Genomic DNA, 21921 nt, shown 5'->3' with positions numbered 1-21921 from the left:
GGCGGATGAAGTGCACTATCCAAGTGCAGGTGCCTAGAAGTATTATGCTGGTAAAAGGCACAGTAGCTTCAGAGGTCTGAGTGAAATGCAGGGAAACATCCCTTGTTGCACCAGTTCAAAGGTTGTAAGTCAGCACTTCTCCCAGCACAGCCATTCCAGCCTGCCGAGGTATTCAGGTATAAACTCTCTGGGCTCACTTCTACTACCTGCATCACTACCACCCTTCTGCTGTCCTGCGCTGGTAATAAGACTATGGTTGGCCTTGTGCTTTCTCCCACCTCTGGAAAAAAGGAGAGAAATAAGAACACTATGCCTTTAACAAGATGTAAAATAAAACATTCACATTGAACAGCAAGATATTAATAAGATGGGACATTATCTACCTAAAAATTACATACTATAGACTAAGTAAATATGCCACTAAGAGAGAAGGACACTAGACAGATAGATAGATATAGTTTGGAAGCTTTAAGTACTGCAGACTCACTAGTCAAACCCAATGGACCGACAATGTCCATGCCACTATAATATAAGGAAATTATAAATGTCCAACCATTTCAATATCATGAGTTGGTGTACTGATGGGATTTAGAGTACTTTGAAAGGTGGGATGGCAATAAAATTGGGTGATGGATCTAACAAAAGGCTCTCATACATCAGTAGAACAATTCCAGTCATAAAGAAAAGACTGGTTTCAGAGTAACAGCCGTGTTAGTCTGTATTCGCAAAAAGAACAGGAGTACTTGTGGCACCTTAGAGACTAACCAATTTATTTGAGCATGAGCTTTCGTGAGCTACAGCTCACTTCATCGGATGCTCACGAAAGCTCATGCTCAAATAAATTGGTTAGTTTCTAAGGTGCCATAAGTACTCCTTTTCTTTTTAAAGAAAAGACTGAGAGCATGACATGAGCTCCAAAAGACAAACTTTTCTCTTTCTTAGAGTGCACTGCAGGTTTTTCTGTAGCACACAGTGAAATGCATTTGATGAACAGTGTGTGTCAGGCTATGTAGTGAATAATAAAGATCGAACATAGAAATCTGTTGATCTGTGAACCACATTTATCATACGGTGACCTGAGTCAGACACGTCACCCCATTTCCTCCCCAGACCCTAACCCTTTCAGGTCACTTACAACCACTCTCTTCAGTCTACACCAGTTGCCAGTACACAAAAAGGCATAATTCATAGTCTTGGTGTTCTATAAAGCTGGTTTTCATAATCTAGAACCCAGGAACTTGGGCAATAACCCCCTTCTCTCCCTAAGTCTTTGCGCATGAGTTACAGGCCTGGGAAGGGATGCTCCCCTGTAATCTTGGCCAAGCTGGAAGCTAGACATTCTTGGTCAGGAGTTGTTGGTTCTGAAGCACTCTCTTCAAGCAGGTTGCTGGGATCCCATGTTTTCAGTTTTTAGGGCAGAATATAAGTCCTATTTATATCAGCAGTCTTAATCTTTAGCTATGTTTGCCCCCCACCTCCCATTCTCTGTTAGTTTTATGTTTGTTACCCTTTCTCGTGGCTATTTTATATGCAAAATGAGAACTCATCCCTTTCATTTGGAGGGATGGTTTGGGTGAGCACCTGAGGCTTGCCCTGAGTCCATACCAATTGTCTTGAATTGTGTGCATGCTTGGATCATCCCTTTGATTTTAATATTTCATATTGGTTCATTGTTCTGCACTTAGATGACTACTGATAAATGCCTGTGAGGATATGCCATCTCCTCAGCAATACGAAAGGATAAAGAAAGCAGTAGATATCCTGTTGGAAGAGAAAAAGATACAGCTAGCACTGTCAATTGCAAAATTATCACTTTAGGGCTACAGCTACTTGATTCTGCCAGTTTAATGTGTTGGGAAAGGAACACTGGGGAAAAAATTACAAATGGACATCCTTGCAATGCGGAGTGTTAATTGGGAAAAGGAAGTCACCAAATAACTATTCCTGGGATAGTGCCAGCTTCGGATTTCTGTCTATCACCAGTATATCACACTGCCTTATACATTTTAAAAAATAAAAATATACACACAAACATACAGAGTAATTTTCTTTGCACAAACATACACAGACTGAGAATTATATTCTTATTGGCCTCTCTCATAACACTGTAATACCGCCTTTCACTATTATTAAGATTTATAGTAAAGCAATTCTGTTAATATTATGATAATCCTTAAAACAAACCAAATGAATATACTGTAAGGACTCCTGCAGAAACATTTTAGTTTATCTTAAAGAGCCAATGTCTTATACTTTTATTGCACTTTTATTGAAGCCTATATGCTAATTGCCACTTATCATAATGAGATTCTTTTTACTACAGGGAAATAAAAGCTTTACAAAGATAGGCTTGAAAATATACCACAGCTCTTTGTAGAAAGTGATGCAAAATGGGTTTTGATGGTTCATAGTGGACACAGGATGCTTTGCTTCAGCCTACTTCTCCTTTGTACAATGAGGCTTATGATTTAAGAACTTTGAAAGTAGTGAGTCAGTGCTTTCATTCTCTCTGTGGTGGGAAATTAACCCCAACAGAGGTAATCAATCAGAACTTTGACTTTGAAAGTAAAAACACAGCAGGAATGCCTCAGGATATAAAATTTAAATTATGCAATAGCTGGCACAATCAGTAACTGTTTTGATTTGTACCTGGGCAGTTAAAAAAAGTAATGTGCCACTACCAGTTATTTGTATTTTTAATGCTATTTACATTTTTAAATTATCTATTTTAGTCGTCACATTTTTCACCAGTAAGTGCTGGGGAAAAAAATTAAAAAGTCATAAAATGCGGTCTTTTGGATTATCACTCTATGAGTATTCTAGAAAGTACAGCATTTTTGTAAACACATCATTTTTTTGTGTGTTCATTGGATTTTCCAATGTATTTTGTATAAACAGTTTAAAGGTGCTGTTTGAAACATATTTATTAAAAACAGCATATTATAAAAATGTAAACAGTAAAAACTCATAACAATATCATTCACTGTGACATGGACATGGATAATATATCTATGGGACATTATATCTATGGGATATTACATTTTATTCCTGTTGAAGTTAGTTTTGATTGCATTGCTGAACTGTTTTTCAACATGACTGTTGCTGTTACTATATTATTCTGCCAGCCCCTTCATATAAATGCCTATGATGTTCAATAGTTAAGCAATGTCACAAAACAAAGGAAGAAATAAACTGATATTCTGCCCATCAATGACATTATAGATAGGGAAGCCATAAGTGAGCAAGACCATTGTTACAGCAGAACTTGCTAATATGCACTCAGCCAATCAACACAAGGAGCTGTGTTTATTCATTTGTTAGCTGATTTGCAAAATTCAGTCACTCCCTGTGGATCTCACCACTGTGCATGTGAACTAGCAAGGTTCATGTACGACTCAGTAGTGTAACAGTTGACATGGAGTATTATGCTACGTGAGTAATGATCATCACTATTATGGGGTTTTACTTTTTATTCAGACAAAATTAAAAATCTCTTACAAAAACCTCCAAAAAAAAAAAAAAGAATTACAATTAAAGCTGAAATGCTCTCTAAACAGATATGCTCTCTTACTAACTCCATGCTGTCTAGGTATATGAGATCCTTATACATACTATAATTCATTAACCAAAGTTCATTTTTACTTTAACAAAAAGGATGCAGTTTCTTTGCTTTTGTGTATTTAAGGACATTCGTGGGTAGTTTAGGTGTAAAGATTTAGGTTTTGTAAGAAAAATGTTTATAAATCATAGTAAGTGATTTTTATTTCAAATTTCAGTGAAAATTGTTTTTATTATTACTTAAAAAATAAACATGACAGAACAGTCTTCAGCTTGAAGTGAAAATAACTGTAGTCAAATCAGTCTAGTTTCACCATCTAAACTTTATAAAGTGCAAAAATGAAACAAACAGCATATATGCTGAAAATTAAGTTTGATTTTTAGAATGCATTCCATTTTACAATGAAAGTTGTTATTAGCAATACAGACCAGTCCATTCTTAATATATGATTATTAACTTTATGGTGCCCCTGTAAATGGGACTATTAATGCTATTTCAATGTGGTTTACTGTGGTTTCATTAAAAAGATTTATCTAAAGTTTTATTTGTCTTGGTACTACAAAGTAAAATTGGATGGAAACATCTAAAATTGACATTAAATATCTCAGAAATATTAGAGTTTAGGAGGCTAGGAGTTTATACACATGCTATGTTGGTTCCTGAACCCTGTGGACTTCTCCATACTTAGTTTAGAAGTTTCCTCCTTAGACTTTAACTAATGTCTACACTACCAACTTATGTCGGTATAATTACGTCGCTCAGGAGTGTGGATTTTCCACACCCCTGAGCGACGCAGTTATACTGATTTAATCCCTGGTGTAGGCAGCGCTATGTCGATGGCAGGGTTTCTCTTGTGGACACAGCTACCGCCCCTTGGGAGAAGCTCTCCTGTCAGCTTAGGTAGCGTCTTCACTAAGTGGTACAGCAGCACCACTGCAGCACTGTAAGTATAGACAAGCCCTAACCTTGCAAGGATGCCCTAGGCTCTCAGATAATGAAGAATCTGTTCTATGTAAACTATTTTTTCATTGTTCATTCGGTTCTTCCTATTTTTTCCAGATGCAGAACATAAGTTTTGTTGTTGTTTATTAAGAGAAATGTCTAACATGATGAGACAGAACCTCAGCTGGTGTAAATACGACTAGCTCTATAGAGCTGTACCAGTTTACACCAGCTAAGAATCTGGCTTGATGTTTTACAATATATGAGATAAAAAAAGAAATCAGTAGCCATAAAAGTAATTATGAATGCAGATATATTTATTTTAAATAATACTTTAGTATTTTTTCTGTCTCGGACTCCTGTAGCTTAATTAAGACTAAACAGTATTTTATGACAGTTTGTGGAGGGGGAAAACAGATGTTGAGCTAAGATTTCATTTGGCAAAAGTTGGCTCAGAAACACATATGCAAAGCTGAAGTAATAGTAATCCAAGCTACACAATGAAAACATTGGAAAAATTCCAAAAATACAGCAGTGCTAGCTAATTTTTCCTCTTAGTTTCAGATGAAAATTCTACCAGCATAGAATAGGAATCATTTAGGAAATTATTTTATATTTCAGAAATTCTGTTTGTTTATCAAAATCACACCTCTGTCCATTTTGCCTACTGACGTATCTGCATGTGCCATAAACCAATCAGAAGCTTACAATATGTAGATATTACAGTTTCCTTTTTTTTCTTTCAGTTTAGTCCATTAGTGACCCACTGACACATCTGACAGATCACACAGATTTAGTACCAGAAACTCAGTTGATCACAAATTTTCTTAACCCAGCAATAGATCACAGTGTCATGGAAGTCCAAGACCTATTAGATCATCCAGTTTATCCCTTGAGCAATCGAAGATTGCTCCCTACAATACATTTTCTGGTGTTTGTTCAGTCTAGCTTCAAAGAGCCCAAACAACATCCCTGTGAAGTCAATTCCACAGGGTAACTCAGCTCACCATCAGGAGTCTTTTCTTGATATTCAGCCCAAATTTTGTTTCCTAATTTAATTCATTACTCTTAATTATACCTCTGAGTACTATGTTAAATGATTTCTGTCTTTTCTCAGTGTTCCTTCAAGTATTTGGGGTGTTTTGTCTCGCTGCCCTCATTATTCTTTTAGCCAAGCTTTTAATCTTTCCTCATAAATCAATCTGTCCAACTCTCCTGGTATTTTTGTTCCTCTTCTCTAAACTCCTTCCAATTTGTCAATATGTTTCTGGTAATGTGGTGAACAGGGGCAGGTTACTAAGGCATTTTGCCCATGGAGGGAGGGGAATACACCTCTTACAGATCAGGACGCAATATGCTCAGCAGTTCTCCTTACCATTGCTGCTAAAAGAGAATTACATGTGCTGTTCTAGTGCTGCTATTAGTGGCAAGGAGCCTATCAGTGTTCCCAAACCATGATTCCTGAGATTCTAGAATGCTACTCATGGAATTTAAACAGGATCTGTGCATAGAATTCAAGGGAGTGCTGGGTCTGTATTATCTGCTGCTCCTGTGAGAGTTCCTGGTGCATGGGGAGAGATGTCCAACACCATTCCTCCTCATCTTGTTGCCCTTGTTGCCAAGAAGGCTAACGGCATTTTGGGCTGTATAAGTAGGAACATTGCCAGCAGATCAAGGGACGTGATTGTTCCCCTCTATTCGGCATTGATGAGGCCTCATCTGGAGTACTGTGTCCAGTTTTGGGCCCCACACCGCAAGAAGGATTTGGAAAAATTGGAAAGAGTCCAGCAGAGGGCAACAAAAATGATTAGGGGACTGGAGCACATGACTTATGAGGAGAGGCTGAGGGAACTGGGATTGTTTAGTCTGCAGAAGAGAAGAATGAGGGGGGATTTGATAGCTGCTTTCAACTACCTGAAAGGGGGTTCCAAAGAGGATGGACCTAGACTGTTCTCAGTGGTACCAGATGACAGAACAAGGAGTAATGGTCTCAAGTTGCAGTGCGGGAGGTTTAGGTTGGATGTTAGGAAAAACTTTTTCACTAGGAGGGTGGTGAAGCACTCGAATGGGTTACCTAGGGAGGTGGTGGAATCTCCTTCCTTTGAGGTTTTTAAGGTCAGGCTTGACAAAGCCCCAGCTAGGATGATTTAGTTGGGGATTGGTCCTGCTTTGAGCAGGGGGTTGGACTAGATGACCTCCTGAGGCCCCTTCCAACCCTAATCTTCTATGATTCTAAGATCTTGTACCCCTGTCTCTATCAACCTCTGTGTAAAACAGACCAGAACTTCATCCTTCAGATTAAATTAATCACTTCAATTTGAGAAACTGAGTTTTTCCCCAACTTCAAATCACTTTGATTCCTTCTTGCCAGACTAGCTGAAAAAAAAAATTGGGTAACAATCTATTTCTTGGTGTATCAAGCTAATTTTCATAACACTGACTTCTATTTGAAGCCAGAACACTTTTACTCAAGGATGTCACACCCTTTCATTTTTATTTACAAATAATTTAGGTCTAGAGCTGGGCGATTACTACAATAAAATATTTACAAACGTTTGTTTGAGTAAAATCCATACAACTGGCTTTGTCAGTGTTTGTACCTCCTCCCCCAACCCCTTAATTTGCTTTTCAGAACACTATCATGTGACTCAGGTAACCAACCAAATAACACAATCTGTGAATATGAAGATAGCAAATACTTGAAGCAATAGCTGCAGTCAGTAGCTCACTAGTAATTTACAGCATGAAATACATTTGTAAAAGCTACAATATAAATCCCTGTTACAAAAAAAAAATGTAAAAATCACAGCCTGTTTATGATTAATTCATGAAATGAAAAATGGTAAATAAACAAATTTCTTCCTGTGTAAAGCTTACCAAGTTCTATTTACATCTGTGGATGTCAATATTCCATCTCCTACATTCTGATTGAAATTAGTATTCATATAATTCCATGCACTAGGTTGGAAGGAAAAGAGAAACAAAACGGGCTACAAAATAAGGCTAGAGCACCAAGCGAAAGTAAACAAAATCATTTTACAAAAGGAACAAGTTTGACAAGTTTGAGGGGGAGGGATAGCTCAGTGGTTTGAGCATTGGCCTGCTAAACCCATGGTTGTGAGTTCAATCCTTTAGGGTGCCATTTAGGGATCTAGGGCAAAAATTGGGGATTGGTCCTGCTTTGAGCAGGGGTTTGGACTAGATGACCTCCTGAGGTCCCTTCCAACCCTGGTATTCTATGATTCTATGACATTTGCTAAGCATATAACCTATGCAGGTGCTGACCATTACAGTGATAATGGTGTATTTTCCACAAAGATTACATCTTTTTAAACCATATGTCTAACACCACTATAGTATAGTACACATGCTTTCCTTCATTTCAATATATTTTTCCTAAATGTATTTTTTGCAATCAATCTCATTCTTCTCTTATATTTCAAGTTCCTGTACATCTTTTGTAAGGCATTAACAAGGTATTGTTACAAGGCAGAATTTTGTAGCATGCAAAAGTCCTTCTGTAGTATCCCCGTCAAGAATTCAACACCATAGAAGAAATGTCAGTATTTAGTGCCCTTCTAGGTGGGTAAATTATGTTAGTGTGATGACATTTTTTCTGTGAATGCCAAGATATATATATATATATATAAACCTAAAACATACAGGGCCTGTTGTCTTCTTCTCATTCAAACATATGGTGTAGCATCAAGAGTTAAGGATAAGGAGACAGCAGCTATACCCACATCAGAAGTGGGTCACTAGCATAATGAGCTGGTACTAGAAGCAGTAGTGTCCCTGATGTGCTACGCAGTTAATCTGTTCTTGGCCTCTTGGACTAGTGAGGCAGTTACTATACAGATAGTCAACATGTACAGAGTGCAGGCTGTCAAGGCTATGAACCGGTCATTTCTATAGCGAAAGAAGGAAAATCTTGCCATTTTATCTTATGTATCTTGTTGGTCAAACGCCTCCCTAATGACCTTGTTGGGGACACATTTTTGAGTGTTCCTGTTGCTAAATACCATGCAACAAAATCACAATATCTACCACAGAAAATCCTGAACAAATGAATACAGATTTTAAGAAGTCAAATATTTGTGAATAAAAGCTTAATTATGTAACTTCTCAAGAGTCTGATTTCAACTTCAAAACGATTTAACTTACAAGAATCATAAAAACCCCATAAAAGTACTGATCCTTTGCACCACAAAACCAGACAAAAACAACCAATCAAATTAAGAGGTGCTGTTAATACCTCCATCTCTGTTACTGTCATAACTGAAGACAATTCACCCCTTAGAATGCTGCCATCAAGCACATACTCTTTGATTTACAGTATACCTAGAGAACTCAATGATGACTATATTTTATATTTATATGTATACAACCACGGAGTGCATATGTGTCATAGAGGCCAATATTTTCTATGAAGAGAAAGCAGCAATAATCATTTATTGAAAATTACACTGCAAATCATTCTGCTGTCATGTACTGGCAGAGCTTAGATACAGTATCTTCAGATGAAATATAGACCTGAATATGTTCTATCTCTCAATCACTGTTATTCTCATAGCCTTGCACTCAGGTGCCACTTTGCACATTATTAAACATTTACAGAAGAACAAAATTTCTCCTTGAATAGCAAAGGAAAACCTAAGCCATCACAGTTAAGATTCAAAGACTCATGGTGCCATAGTCATAGCATAATTTCTTTTCATAGTATTTCACATGGAGGCCCTAGCAAGGGTAGATAAATGTATGTACTGAAGACCATCTTGTTTTAAAGGAGAGCTCACAAGAACATGTTAAAAAAAGCATTAAAACAGATAATTCTAATTCAAACAAAGAATCTTTTGTAGGACAAATCACAATTTTTGTTTCATTTTTTAATAATACACCATAGTTGAAACACAAGTAGACTGCAGTTATAACCCTTCTTTATCAACATGTAATGGTAGACAAAATAAGGTTTCACCCACCTGGGATCTTTCTGAATGCTATCAATGGAAGGTGACCTAGCCAAGGTCCCTTCAGGTGGGATGGCTGGCCCAGATTTGCTGTATGGTGATTCAACAGAAGGACAATACTGCAGCTGTCGGTAGGGGTCTGCGTAATTGGAGGCTGGGCCTGCAGCATAGCTGGCCCTCTGGAAGGTCGATGTTGCGTTCTGTGTGCCGTGCTGACTGCCTGTGCGCTGTAAGGGTACGGAGTCGACACCAGGGGAAGATGGGGCTACGACAGGAAAGTAGGGACAAAGTAAAAAATTGAGGACCTGTTCACAGAAATGGTTAACCAGGTCTAGGCAGAGGAAAAAAATACACACATATAAACAGGGGTTCGAAAAGAATGAGAAAAAAAAGAACAACACTGTCATAGTTGAAAGCAGTGAGGTAAATAACTGTCAAGTGAAAATGCTAAATAGCATGCTACTCATAGACTAAACAATATTTAAAATGGTTACACAGAGATTAGGTAGAAACACTTCTTTGAGATGGGCTTTGAATTACTTACATCATATTCAAGAATGAGTTAATCTGAAGTTAAAAAAAATATACAAGCAGCAAAATCCCAATGCAAGTTTTCTATGCGTCATGAGAAGAGCATGGGAGTAGTTGAGCGAAATTTCAACAGCTCTAAGGGTCTGATTCTGCAGTCTTTACACAGCTCAAACTCCCACCAAAGGAGAGTAGAACCAGGCTCTAAAGTCTGGATTGAAAATGATGACTGTTAAAGATGAAACAAATATAGGGATTACTTGTCATCCCACTTTTGGGGTCCCAGTTCCTGTAAAATATTCAACACACAGCCCTACTTGCATTAACAATTTTTCTTGATATCACTATAAACAAGACTCACTTATCTGCTACTTCACTCTGAAAGAGAATTACACTATGCACATTTGTCTCTACCTGTCTAAAAGGGTAATGAAATGTACTAATGACATTTATTGTATCAACAGTTCAGAGCATCTTAACTAACAGATTTAAAGTGACTCAGTGACTTTGCACCTTAAAAATCTTGTTAGTCTGCTTCAGAGTCCATTATCTTTTTTATTATACCACTACAGTAAAGCACACTTCAGTATGCCATGTGTACTGGGTTCTTAGCAGCAGCAATTTTAGACCCACGTTCTGCGGTACTGATGATGTCAACTAGATTCTTGTTGTAAGGACTGTAGGATTAGTTCCTATACGGCCTACTGGCCCTGAAACAAGTACAAATAAAAAGCCACTCCTGTTTATGAGAGAGTTCTGAGCAGCAGAAAAAGTAAATGCACTGTAAATGAGCTCATTATGGGCCCAGTGTTGCTCTTATCAAATGCAACAGAAGTTCTGCCATAAATGGCAATGGGTCCACGCTCAGGATCATTTGATTATGTTAAAATCATAGGTCTATAGGTGAACATGCATCCTCAAGTTCCAGGTCTCATAATAATTTTCCCTGTCATTTCTTTTGATACACACATTTACATTTCAGATGCATAATTACAAATCATTTGCATACTTCATTAAGTTCCATGAAACAACTTTAAGGGTTTCATATTGCAGTATACGTAAAAATTAAAAATGCAATACTCAAAAAGTAGTTAATAGTGCTTGTATGATAGTATCCATCTAACACTAGTACTTGCCAAGGTTAAGATACTTTTTCCATCCAGAGTATGTCTTTTAGTATCTTTCTGTCTTTTATTAGTTTTCCTTTTTTTTTGTACTTTTCATTTTGATGTATATGAACAGTGAGTTGAATCACAGAATTTATGTTATAACAGTTATGACGTCATAATATTGAAAATCTGTTGGTTAACAAACATAAAAATACAATACTATCAAGTTAGGTTAGTCTATATGAAAATACAATAAAGAAAAATCTTGCTTTGATATTGTCTTTTATCTCATGTTGTACATTTCCTTAACGAATAACCAATAAAAAGATATATATTAAGAATAAACTTCTGTTTCGAAGAGAGATCACTTGTAATGCAATAACTATATCTGAATACTGATAAACTCTGTTCACAAACCAAACTAAAATTCCTGGACTCAGCAGTATTACATTAAGAAGATACAGAAAAGGTGGCAGCGTTTTCATAGCAGGGAATAAGTAACATTAACTGAGAAACAAAATGGAGTGTCACATGAAAAAAGAAAATTATTCAAAAAAGCAGAAGTTAGGAAAAAGTAGTAAAAATAACAAGTAGAAATGAAAGAAAAAGAAGAGCGATGAACTGCATTAAGATCTTGATATTTAGGAGATGGAATTATGACATGGGGAATGCTTTCAACTTTTGATCTCTCATTGAAATCTGGAGTGTTGCAAAAAGCTCTAAGTAAGAACTCTGCTAAAAAGGAGGCCTTTCATTGCCTTTCATTACCACATTGCCCCATGTATTTCATCATTTTTTCTTGCAACACAGTTCAATGAAGCGGTAACAAAATAGTTGATACTTATTTTGTTTCCATCTTATTTCCTCTTTTGTACTGCTATCAATAAGGCAACTGTATGAACTGAAGCTAGTTGTCACACTTCTAACACCTACATGCTTTTTGACTCATTCGGCTTCATTTTCATAATTATGTTGTCCTAACAGGCTATTATTTCCTTTTGAATTTTATTATAATGTACACAGATTTGTGGTAGTTAGAATATGAAAGAATAAGACCAATAGTTGACCAGATAAAACAAACCTTTAAAGAAATTCCTGTTAAGATCTGCTTTCTTTTCAACTATGGTAGGTCTCCAGTGAACGGGTAAGGAAGAGTAGGCACATGTTCAAGGTGGGCCTAAGTAGATGTGTTTGAAACACAGAAGGTTCAGTTTGGAGATGTTTGTGCAATTCTTTTATTTGGTTTTAAATCATGTGGGTTCGTACACCCCCTGAATTTTGCTTTGGCTTTTGGATATGAATGAACCCCCCAAAACAAAGTAAAGCTCAGCTGAAAACAAAGAGGTCTGCTTGGAACCACAAATTGTCCCAGGGCTGCTGAAAACTAAAGCCAGGTAATTTTGTGAGCAATAGTTCATTTTCTAATATAGTACCAGATTTACCATGGCACCGGGCCCATGCTCCAAAGGAGCCCTGGCCCAGCCTGCTTTTCTCCGCCCCCTGCTCTCTCCTGTGGGGGCAGAAGCTTGGTGCTGCCGGCTTCTGGGGCTCCTGCTGCAGCAGGGCAGGCTCCACTGACGGCCAAGCTCCTCCCCGGCCTCTTCCATCAGCATGGGGCATTCCTGCCCCTCCTCCTCTCCCTCCCTCTGCCACCGAACAGCTGTTCGCCCATGCAAGGGAGGGGGAGGAGCAGAGCTGCAGTGCACTCGCCCCCTCACACACCCCCAGCCCTGACTCCTTCACCCCCTCACACCCTCATGACCCCAGCCCTGACTCCTACATCCCCCACACATATCCAGCCCCCCCACATCCCATGCCCTGACTCCTTCACACACCCCCAGCCCCCAGTCCTGACTCCTGCACCCCCCACACATCCCCACCCCCCCAACACCCCATGCCCTGACTCCTGCACCCCCCCACATCCCCACCCCCCCAACACCCCATGCCCTGACTCCTGCACCCCCCACACATCCCCACCCCCCCAACACCCCATGCCCTGACTCCTGCACCCCCCCACATCCCCACCCCCATCCTGAGCACCAAACGGGAGCTCCTGCCCCCCCACTTTCCCACCTGCACCCCTCGCACCAAATGGGAGCTGCCCCAGGTAAGCACTCCACACCCAAACCTCCTGCCCCAAGCCTGAGCCCCCTCCCTCACCCTAGCTCCTGGCCAGACCCTGCACCGCAACCTGCTCCTGCACCCTAACTGCCTCCCAGACCCTGCACCCCCAGCCCTGTGCTCAGTGCACCCCCACCCTCAGCTCAGTGCAGAGAGAGACAAAGAGAATGGGCTAGAACCAGGGAGAAGGTAGCTACCCACTCTGTGGGGGGAGGATCCTGTTTACCCCCTCCCCAGCCCTGCTGCCCTTGCAGTTTACCCCCGGCCCCTCCCTTGCTCCAGGGACCAACCCTAGCTTCTGCCCCACTGCGCTTTTGCCCCTGGCCCCTGCCTCACTCCAGCTGGGGACCAATCCTTCCCCCCCACCCATGCCACACTTGTCAGGGTGGATAAAAATCAATGACTTTTTAAAAAAAAATCAAAACAATCAGATTTTTTTTATTTAAATCCGATTTTTGAGGAATAAACCTATCTAAAGATCGTTTTAATTAAGATACATTATATCTCATCATGGAATAGGGATTATAAATTCTAATTCTATAGTATGAGACAATATATTCATGTAATATTTAAGAAAAGTTTTGTAAATGAGTTCCAATAGTTCATGGATTAGGGACCCAATCTTATGGAATTCCACAGGCTTCTGTATAGATTATTTAGGTTAATCTTTCTATCTACCCAACGGGATTTAGTGCTCAGTCTAGAAGATACCACCAGAGATGCTTAGTTTTGCAGTTCTCAAACTGTGGATTTGTGTCTCCAGAGGTAACATGCTTGTTAACAGCAAAAATGTTTTTAAATAACTAAATAATATATACAGGTGAGAAATAACAGACCTCAACTCGATGGTCCCTCTGGAAATTTGTGTACTCAAAGTCAATTTCTTACTTCTCTTTAAAAGTGAAAAGTTTCAAAAATAGAAGATTGTTGGGGACGGAATAGATCTGGGCAAGGAGAAGAAGTCTGGAGATAAATGTGAGAAGCAAGGGACATATGCTTTTTTGTTAAAATATTATGTTTGCTGTTGAAGAAAAAAAATCCAGAATACTTAACGTTGTTGTTTTGGTTAAATAATACAATTTAAATGTCTGTCTGGTGATGTTCTCCTCCTAATGCAGTCTGGCAAGAAAATCCTCCAAATATTAATGATTAACCTGTTGAATTGGAGATAGTTCACCTCCCAATGACTTCATAAATCTGTTTCAATTACCTTTGGTAAATGAAATAACCAAACAATCATTTTCTTATATAGCTGTAAAACTCATCTGAAAAGTTTTCAAAGTAAATCACTGTTTAAAAATGTATAGTGTGAACCTCATCTATCTCTGAGTTGTGAAGAATACGTATTAAGGTTATAACAACCAACAAGAATGCACTTTTATGTAGAAAACCATGATTAAATTGAGTCTTCCTAATTAGTGATTCAAATCATGATTTAAATCAAATCTACCTTGCCCCCTGTGCTCTTGACCCTTGCCTCTTCATTCCCCAGGGGAGCCCACAAACATGTTTGGCACCTAGCCCACAAAAAGTTAATCCCGCCCTGCCAATGTAGACAGAGCTACAGGGTCACTTCCAAGAGTCTTCTGTTGTCACAAAAAATAGGAAGTACAAAGATCCAGAAAGTTCAGATTAAATCTGTCATTTGTGGCCTATCTTGCTTCCTTATATTTGTGTGTGTGTGTGCGTGCGCGCGTTTGTGCATGCATACGCTCCTGCACTTTAAATTCAGGCCAAATTTTCCAAGGCTTACACTGGAGTTAGGTGGGTGAAGGCACCAGGTAAACATTATTTGTTAGATGCTCTGGCCCACTCTGCTCCATTTGCACTGTTCAGACTGGCTGTAACTCCACAGCTGGAGAGAGTCTTCTGGTGCAATGTAATCCCCCAGAGTAGTCAGCTCCTATACTTTCCTCCCTGCAACACTCTGGTGCAGGGACAGGTTTGATAGGGCGGAGTGGCTGATGTCTGAAGTGTTCCAGATAACCCTAGCTAGTGGGCAGTCCTTAGGGGCTCTAACTTGCACTAGTGCTAGGGCATAGTACTTGCTTTATGATGCACTCAGTAGAAACTGAGTGTAACAGATAATCTGGACCGATAAGGGACATCTGAACCTTCTAAATATCTATCAATCTGTTATTTTCAACAGGAGCTGCTTAACTGAGATGTAGAGATGATGTCTAAAGATGGGAGTCTCAATCTTGAGCTGGAAGTGTGGTTTTATCCTGAAATTTCTAAGTGCAATTTTCAACATCTACAAACTACAAACTGTGTCTAAGCAGTGCAATCAAGAAATTGTAATGAAGATCTCACTATTATTTTATCTTGGGCCTTCATCGCTAGTGGGGGAGGGGAGGAATGGAACACTTCCTGAAGCTGGGTGTATGAATCACAGGAAAAGGAAAATTGTTTTCTACTATGGAGAAATCTTGGCCAAGCTGTGAGAACACCCCAGAAAGGCCTTCTAATCATACGTGACGCCCATTTAAGGAAATGATGTGGGTCTTGGCAAATTAGGTTTGTTTACTTGTTAGGGCTCTCCTGACTGCTTGTGTATGTGTAGAATAAGCACCTTACATCTCTTCCTCTGTTTTTCCCACAACACCAAACTGGATGCAGTGACACTTATATTGTAGTGAAAATTCAGATATATCTTATGAAAGGATACTAGGGCTTCATACCCAAGCATTTTGTTCAGCCAAAATTCCCACAGATGGAAATTGGAGTTATTGTGAATTCAATGAAAGTCAAAGAGAATTTGGAAAGAGTAAGGTATTTCCGATCAGGCCCCCAAAAGCTAAGAGTAAATGTATACAGATTCCTCTGCTGCATTCTTTTTAATGCACTGATTTATTTGGTCCATGTTATTGTATAAATTAGGGATACTATCTTGCAACATTTTGCTCCACAAATCATATAATCCATCTCATATTCTTACTGAACAAATGTTTTCTTGATGCTTTGTCCTTTTCACAATGCCTGTTGTATAGCTGAATGTAATGTTTTGCAGTTTTCTTTTTCTACATGATTTGTTTTTAACACTGTGCATATGTAAAGAGGCCTTGACTGTGTCTACATGCAGATCAGTGTGGGTAAAAATTTAATTTACACACACACAAATTTCTGTGCGCCAAATAGAGGCCCCTTTGAAAATATGTCCTACAATGTGATATTCTTTAAACAGAAGTTATTTTCATGATGCTTTTATAATGTCATAAAACCATGCTGTAACAATACAGTTACAGTCATTGTGGTGGTATTTAAGGAACAAGTAGAAAATCAGAATTTTTTTCTGCATAATATTCAGCACAATATTCAAACTATATTCTCTGCTTCTTATTAGTAAACTGCATTCATCACCTTTTGGGGAATGTGTATTTAATTTCCTCCAAAACTGCCAATTAGAAGTTATAGTGCAAGCAACAGATTTTTGGCAATTGTACTAATGTAAAAAAAAAAATGCTTGAAATGCTATCATGAAGCTCGGGGTGTGACAGGAACACTTGACTAGTAAACATGAATAGTCAAATCTAGCATCCTGTAAATCTTTCAATATGAATGTGGTAATATATTTATTTACAGGTGAACTACATTCCATTGATGCTGTCTCAAAAAAGTAAGAACTTTTCCAGATAGAAAAAAAGAATTTTAGCGGAATAAATGTAAAATCAACTTTAATTCAATTTATAGAAAAGAAACAAATGATGCTGTAATCTGCTGATTTGTAAGGGATCTCTCCCAGGGTGTGTTTAGGATTTTCTGGTAGCACACACATATTCTGTGTTAAAACCAAATAGCCCCCAAAAGTTCTATCATTTAAACGTAAATTTGCACTAAAAAAGAGGGGAAAAAAGTACAATAATAAATTCAAATTGCTGAGTTCCAGATTAAGATATATTGTCTTCGGACACTCCACATCTTGTGCAGATATCCAGTCTTTGAGTTTCAGAAAAGGATCAACTCTTAATTCCCTGAAGCTAAATCAGGACACAATATAGCCCAGGCTGTTCCAATTTTCAGTTTCTTAATTATCTCCTCTGTGTTCTCTTTACTGTACCATTTTGTCTGTTTCTTGAATCTTCAAGTTCCTGATCTTTGCAATCATAAACTTCTCCAGTTTCTGAATCCTGCTGCACTTTCACAGCCTCAATAACTGGATGCTTTATACTCTCTGTATTCAAATGAAAGGGTTACTAATCTGGTTATCCTGAATGGTTGGCTGAACAGTTCTCTCCATTTTTCTTCTTAGTTTCAGCTGTTTTATTCACCTTCAAATTGCACAGAAAATGTTCTCTATATAAATTATGCCGAAGTGAACTGAACCATTAAATACATCAAACGATAAAGAAATAAAACCTACACCATGTTAGGTTAACAAAACTACATGAAAATATAACATCACATATATAACCACCAGACAACATTTCAAGAGTGACATTTTCTCTAAACCAGTGGTTTTCAAACCTTTTTCGTTTGTGTCCTGCGAAAAAATTTCGAATGGAGGTGCAGACCCCTTTGAAAATCTTAGACATCGTCTCTGGACCCCCAGAGGTCTACAGACCACAGGTTGAAAACCACTGCTCTAAATGAACATATAATTGCTTTGAAGTAGCACCACAGTAGTTATTTAAATTTACAGGGTCAGTTGGGATTGTGTGTTTGCCGACTGTCTGAGCCTTTGTTCCCTGGATCATCCTTGATCAACTTTGATCAGCTGCAATCAGCCTTGTGATCACCATCCCCCTCTGTGATTAATGAAGGGGTAGGACTGACCTAGGAGAGAAGGCCTTAAAAGCCAGAGGCTAAGCAAGCAAGGGGCACTAGCAAACAGGGGAATTTGAGAGGGAGTTTGTAGGAGGGAGTCATAATATAATCGCTATGGTTAGGAAGAGCTGCATCGCCAGTGCCAGCACTGCTCCTGTCTCCTCCACCTGCACCTGTATCCAGACAGACAACCTGAACATGGATGCCTCTACACAGATCTTGGTGTGGATTTGCAGACTGTATCCTGCATTTCCCACTCACAGAAAGCCAGGCTGGGGGGACTGTCCAATATGAAAGGTATGTGCTGGTGGAATCTCTCAGGAAGAAGGTGGGAGAGCTACAGGAGGAGGTGGCTAGGCTGATGAGCATTCTGTGCTCACGAGGAATTCCTTGAGAGTATTCACATGGAGACATCTAAGGCTTAGGAAGCTATCCACCTAGAGAAGACAGCAGTCACACCACTGGGTGAGGAGGCTATTGCTTGACACAGGGAGGACACTGGCTGCTGGTTACTTCTGGAAGCAGGCTGTGCTCCACCCCTTCCCCCAACCCACCCACCATAGGGATTAAGAACCATTATGCTGCCTGGCAACAAGCAATGAGGAATCACCCTCAAAGGTGGAGGAGGAGAAGCCACGTACACCCAAGGCTGGGAGGATCACAGCCACCACTTCCAGGAGGAAACGTAGGGTAGTGGTGGTTGGTGACTCTCTTCTGAGGGCCCATCTGTCAGCCTGACATGGCATCCTGGGAGCTGTGCTGCATGCCAGGGGCCCATATCTGAGACGTTACAGAGAGATTTTCAAGGATCATCCAGTCCTCTGACAACTATCCCATGTTTCTCATCCATGTGGGCATTAATGATACTGCGAGGTATGATCCTCAGCAGATCAGAAGTGACTATAGGGCTCTGGGAGTAAGGGTGAAGAAGCTGGGAGCTCAAGTGGTGTTCCCTTCGATATCTTCCGGTCAAGGATGGGGGCCAGGCAGAGACAGATGCATCCTGGAGGTGAATGCCTGGCTGCGAGGATGGCGTTGCCAGGAGGGCTTCAGCTTCCTTGACAATGGGATGCTGTTCTGGGAAGAAGGACTGCTAAGCAGAGATCGGGTTAACTATCGGGGAACGGGAAGAGCATATCTAGATACAGACTGGCTAACCTAGTGAGGAAGTCTTTAAACGAGGTTCAACGGGGGCAGGTGACAAAAGCCTGCAGGTAAGTCAAAAACATGGAGACTTGGAAGATGAGTTGGAATCTTGGGGGAGCATGGGCTGTTATAGTAGGGATAAGGGAGAGAGACAAGAGAGAACACAGGAAGAAATCAGATCAGTATCTTAGATGTTTGTATACTAGTGCGAGAAATATGGGGAAGAAGCAGGAAGAACTTGAAATGCTAGTTAATTAACACAACTATGACATAGTTGGCATCACAGACTGACTCAGGGGGATAATACACATGACTGGAATATTGGTATAGAAGGGAACAGCTTGCTCAGGGAGGACCAACAGGGAAAAAAGGGAGGAGGTGTTGCCTCATATAGAAACGGTATGTACTCTGGGTAAGGCAAAAAGGGGTAAAAAACAAGGGTGATGTCATGGTAGGCATCTACTACAGACCACCTAACCAGGAAGAAGAGGTGGATGAGGCTTTTTTCAAACTAACAAAATCATCCAAAGTACAGGACTTGGTGGTGATGGGGGACTTCAACTATTCAGACATCTATTGGGAAAACAACATAGCAGGGCACAGATTATCCAATAAATTATTGGAATGTATAGTATGGGAGACAATTTTTATTTAAGAAAGTAGAGAAACCAACTAGGGGAGAGGCTGTTCTAGATTTGATTAGGGAGGAACTGGCTGAAAATTTGAAAGTGGAAGGCAGCTTGCGTGAAAGTGATCATGAAATAGCAGAGTTCATGATTCTAAGGAAAGGAGGGAAAACAGCACAATAAAGACAATGGATTTCAAGAAGACAGACTTTAGAAAACTCAGGGAGTTGAGAGGTAAGATCCCATGGGAAGCAAGTCTAAGGGGAAAAACAATTGAAGACAGTTGGCAGTTTGACAAAGAGACATTATTAAGGACACAAGAGCAAACTATGCCACTGCGTAGGAAAGACAGGAAGTATGGCAAGAGACCACACTGGCTTAACCAGGAGATCTTCAATGATCTGAAACTGAAAAAAGAGAGTCCTACAAAAAGGGGAAACTAGGTCAAATTACAAAGGATGAATATAAACAAATAACACAAGTATGTAGGGACAAAATTAGAAAGACCAAGGCACAAAACGGGATTAAACTAGCTAGAGACATAAAAGGTAACAAGAAACATTCTACAAGTACATTAGAAGCAAGAGGAAGACCAAGGACAGGGTAGGCCTGTTATTCAATGATGTGAGGGGGGAACAATAACAGAAAATGTGGAAATGGAAGAAGTGATAAATGACTTTTTGTTTAGTTTTTCAACAAAAAGGCTGATGGTGATTGGTCATCTAACATAGTGAATGCTAGTGAAAATGAGGTAGGATCAGTGGATAAAATAGGGAAAGAACACGTTAGAAATTACTTAGACAAATTAGATGTTTTCAAATCACCTAGGCCTGATGAAATGCATCTTAGAATGCTTAAGGAGCTGACTGAGGAGATAGATTTGAAAAGTTATGGAAGATGGGAGAGATTCCAGAAGACTGGAAAAGGGTAAATATAGTGCTAATCTATAAAAAGGGAAATAAGGACAACCTGGGGAATTACAGACTAGTCATCTTAACTTCAGTACCCGGAAAGATAATGGAGCAAATAATTAAGCAATCAATTTGCAAACACCCAGAAGGTAATAAAGTGATGAGCAACAGTCACCATAGATTTGTCAAGAACAAGTCATGTCAGACCAACCTGATAGCTTTCGTTGATAGGGTAACAAGCCTTGTGGATGGGGGGGAGGGGGGAAGCAGTAGATGTGGTATATCTTGACTCTAGTAAGGCTTTTGATACTGTCTCGCATGACCTTCTCATAAACAAACTAGGGAAATGCAACCTAGATGCCTAGATACCTTCCACTGACCTTTTAAAAGCAAAATCTTATTTAAGATAAAATGTATGACAGCCTCTAAATGATCAACTGGTTTATCATCATGAAAACTAGTTAATTTAGGATTCCAGTTACTCTCTCGTACAGGGGATCCCACACAATTTAATCAATTTGCTTAGCCTTTTTTTTTTAAGGAGCCTACATCTTGTTTGTAGTGAGTCCCACATATTTTTACAAGGCTGAGCTCGGAATTAGTTGGTTTGATCCTGATTTCCAATTTACAGGGTTCCCCCCCCCTCAATTTTTTTATGGTTGATGTATATATGTATCAATTTGCATTGGCTCTACCTAGGCTACCATGTCTGCTTGTTTGCTAGCAGTCTGGCATATTATTCGCAAAGGTGCTATAAACTGTGGGGTCTCTTCTGTTGTCAGATACTTCTCTTATATGGTTAGAGGCAGTTCCTCTGCCCTGCACAGTAACATCTGTTTATGTTCTATATAGCCTGGATTATCACAGCTTTACACATTTTCCTGTCCCCTCTCCTAGACCAGGGGTAGCTGTTTTCCAACTACAATAGTTGTTCCACTGGGCACAGTCAATAGAGCTCTGAATATGGTATGAGTGTCAGTTCATCACTGGTCTACATCACTGGCAGCTACAAAATGTAAGACAAAATAAAGGTCATAAATTGGTTCAAGTCCCCTGATACTGAAGTATTGTCTGTTTCCCACTTGTGCAGTCCCATGCGCTTACAGTCATTTCCTTACCATTAATGTTAATCCTCAATGTTTCATACACAAGAAAAAAAACTATTTTATCGAGTCAAAAGGAATTTCAGAAGCAACATTTGAATTTTTTTTTTACATCCAATAAACCTTGCTCCCAGTGGAGGTGGCA

At 39.4% G+C, this 21921-nt stretch overlaps 1 protein-coding gene across 13 annotated transcripts in view; it reads right to left on the bottom strand.

Moving 5' to 3' along the window:
• Positions 1-21921, bottom strand: part of CTNND2 (catenin delta 2) — a 1164839-nt gene that overhangs the window by 400686 nt on the left and 742232 nt on the right. For all 13 annotated transcript variants that reach the window (XM_037893329.2, XM_037893327.2, XM_037893326.2 and 10 more), the window contains one exon: positions 9481-9733. In XM_037893329.2, the coding sequence (XP_037749257.1) occupies positions 9481-9733 (253 nt within the window). The remainder of the gene's footprint in view (positions 1-9480; positions 9734-21921) is intronic.

Source organism: Chelonia mydas, chromosome 2 (genome assembly GCF_015237465.2).
Source record: "Chelonia mydas isolate rCheMyd1 chromosome 2, rCheMyd1.pri.v2, whole genome shotgun sequence".
Classification (NCBI taxonomy): Eukaryota; Metazoa; Chordata; order Testudines; family Cheloniidae; genus Chelonia; species Chelonia mydas.
This window is presented reverse-complemented; position numbering and strand designations above follow the sequence as displayed.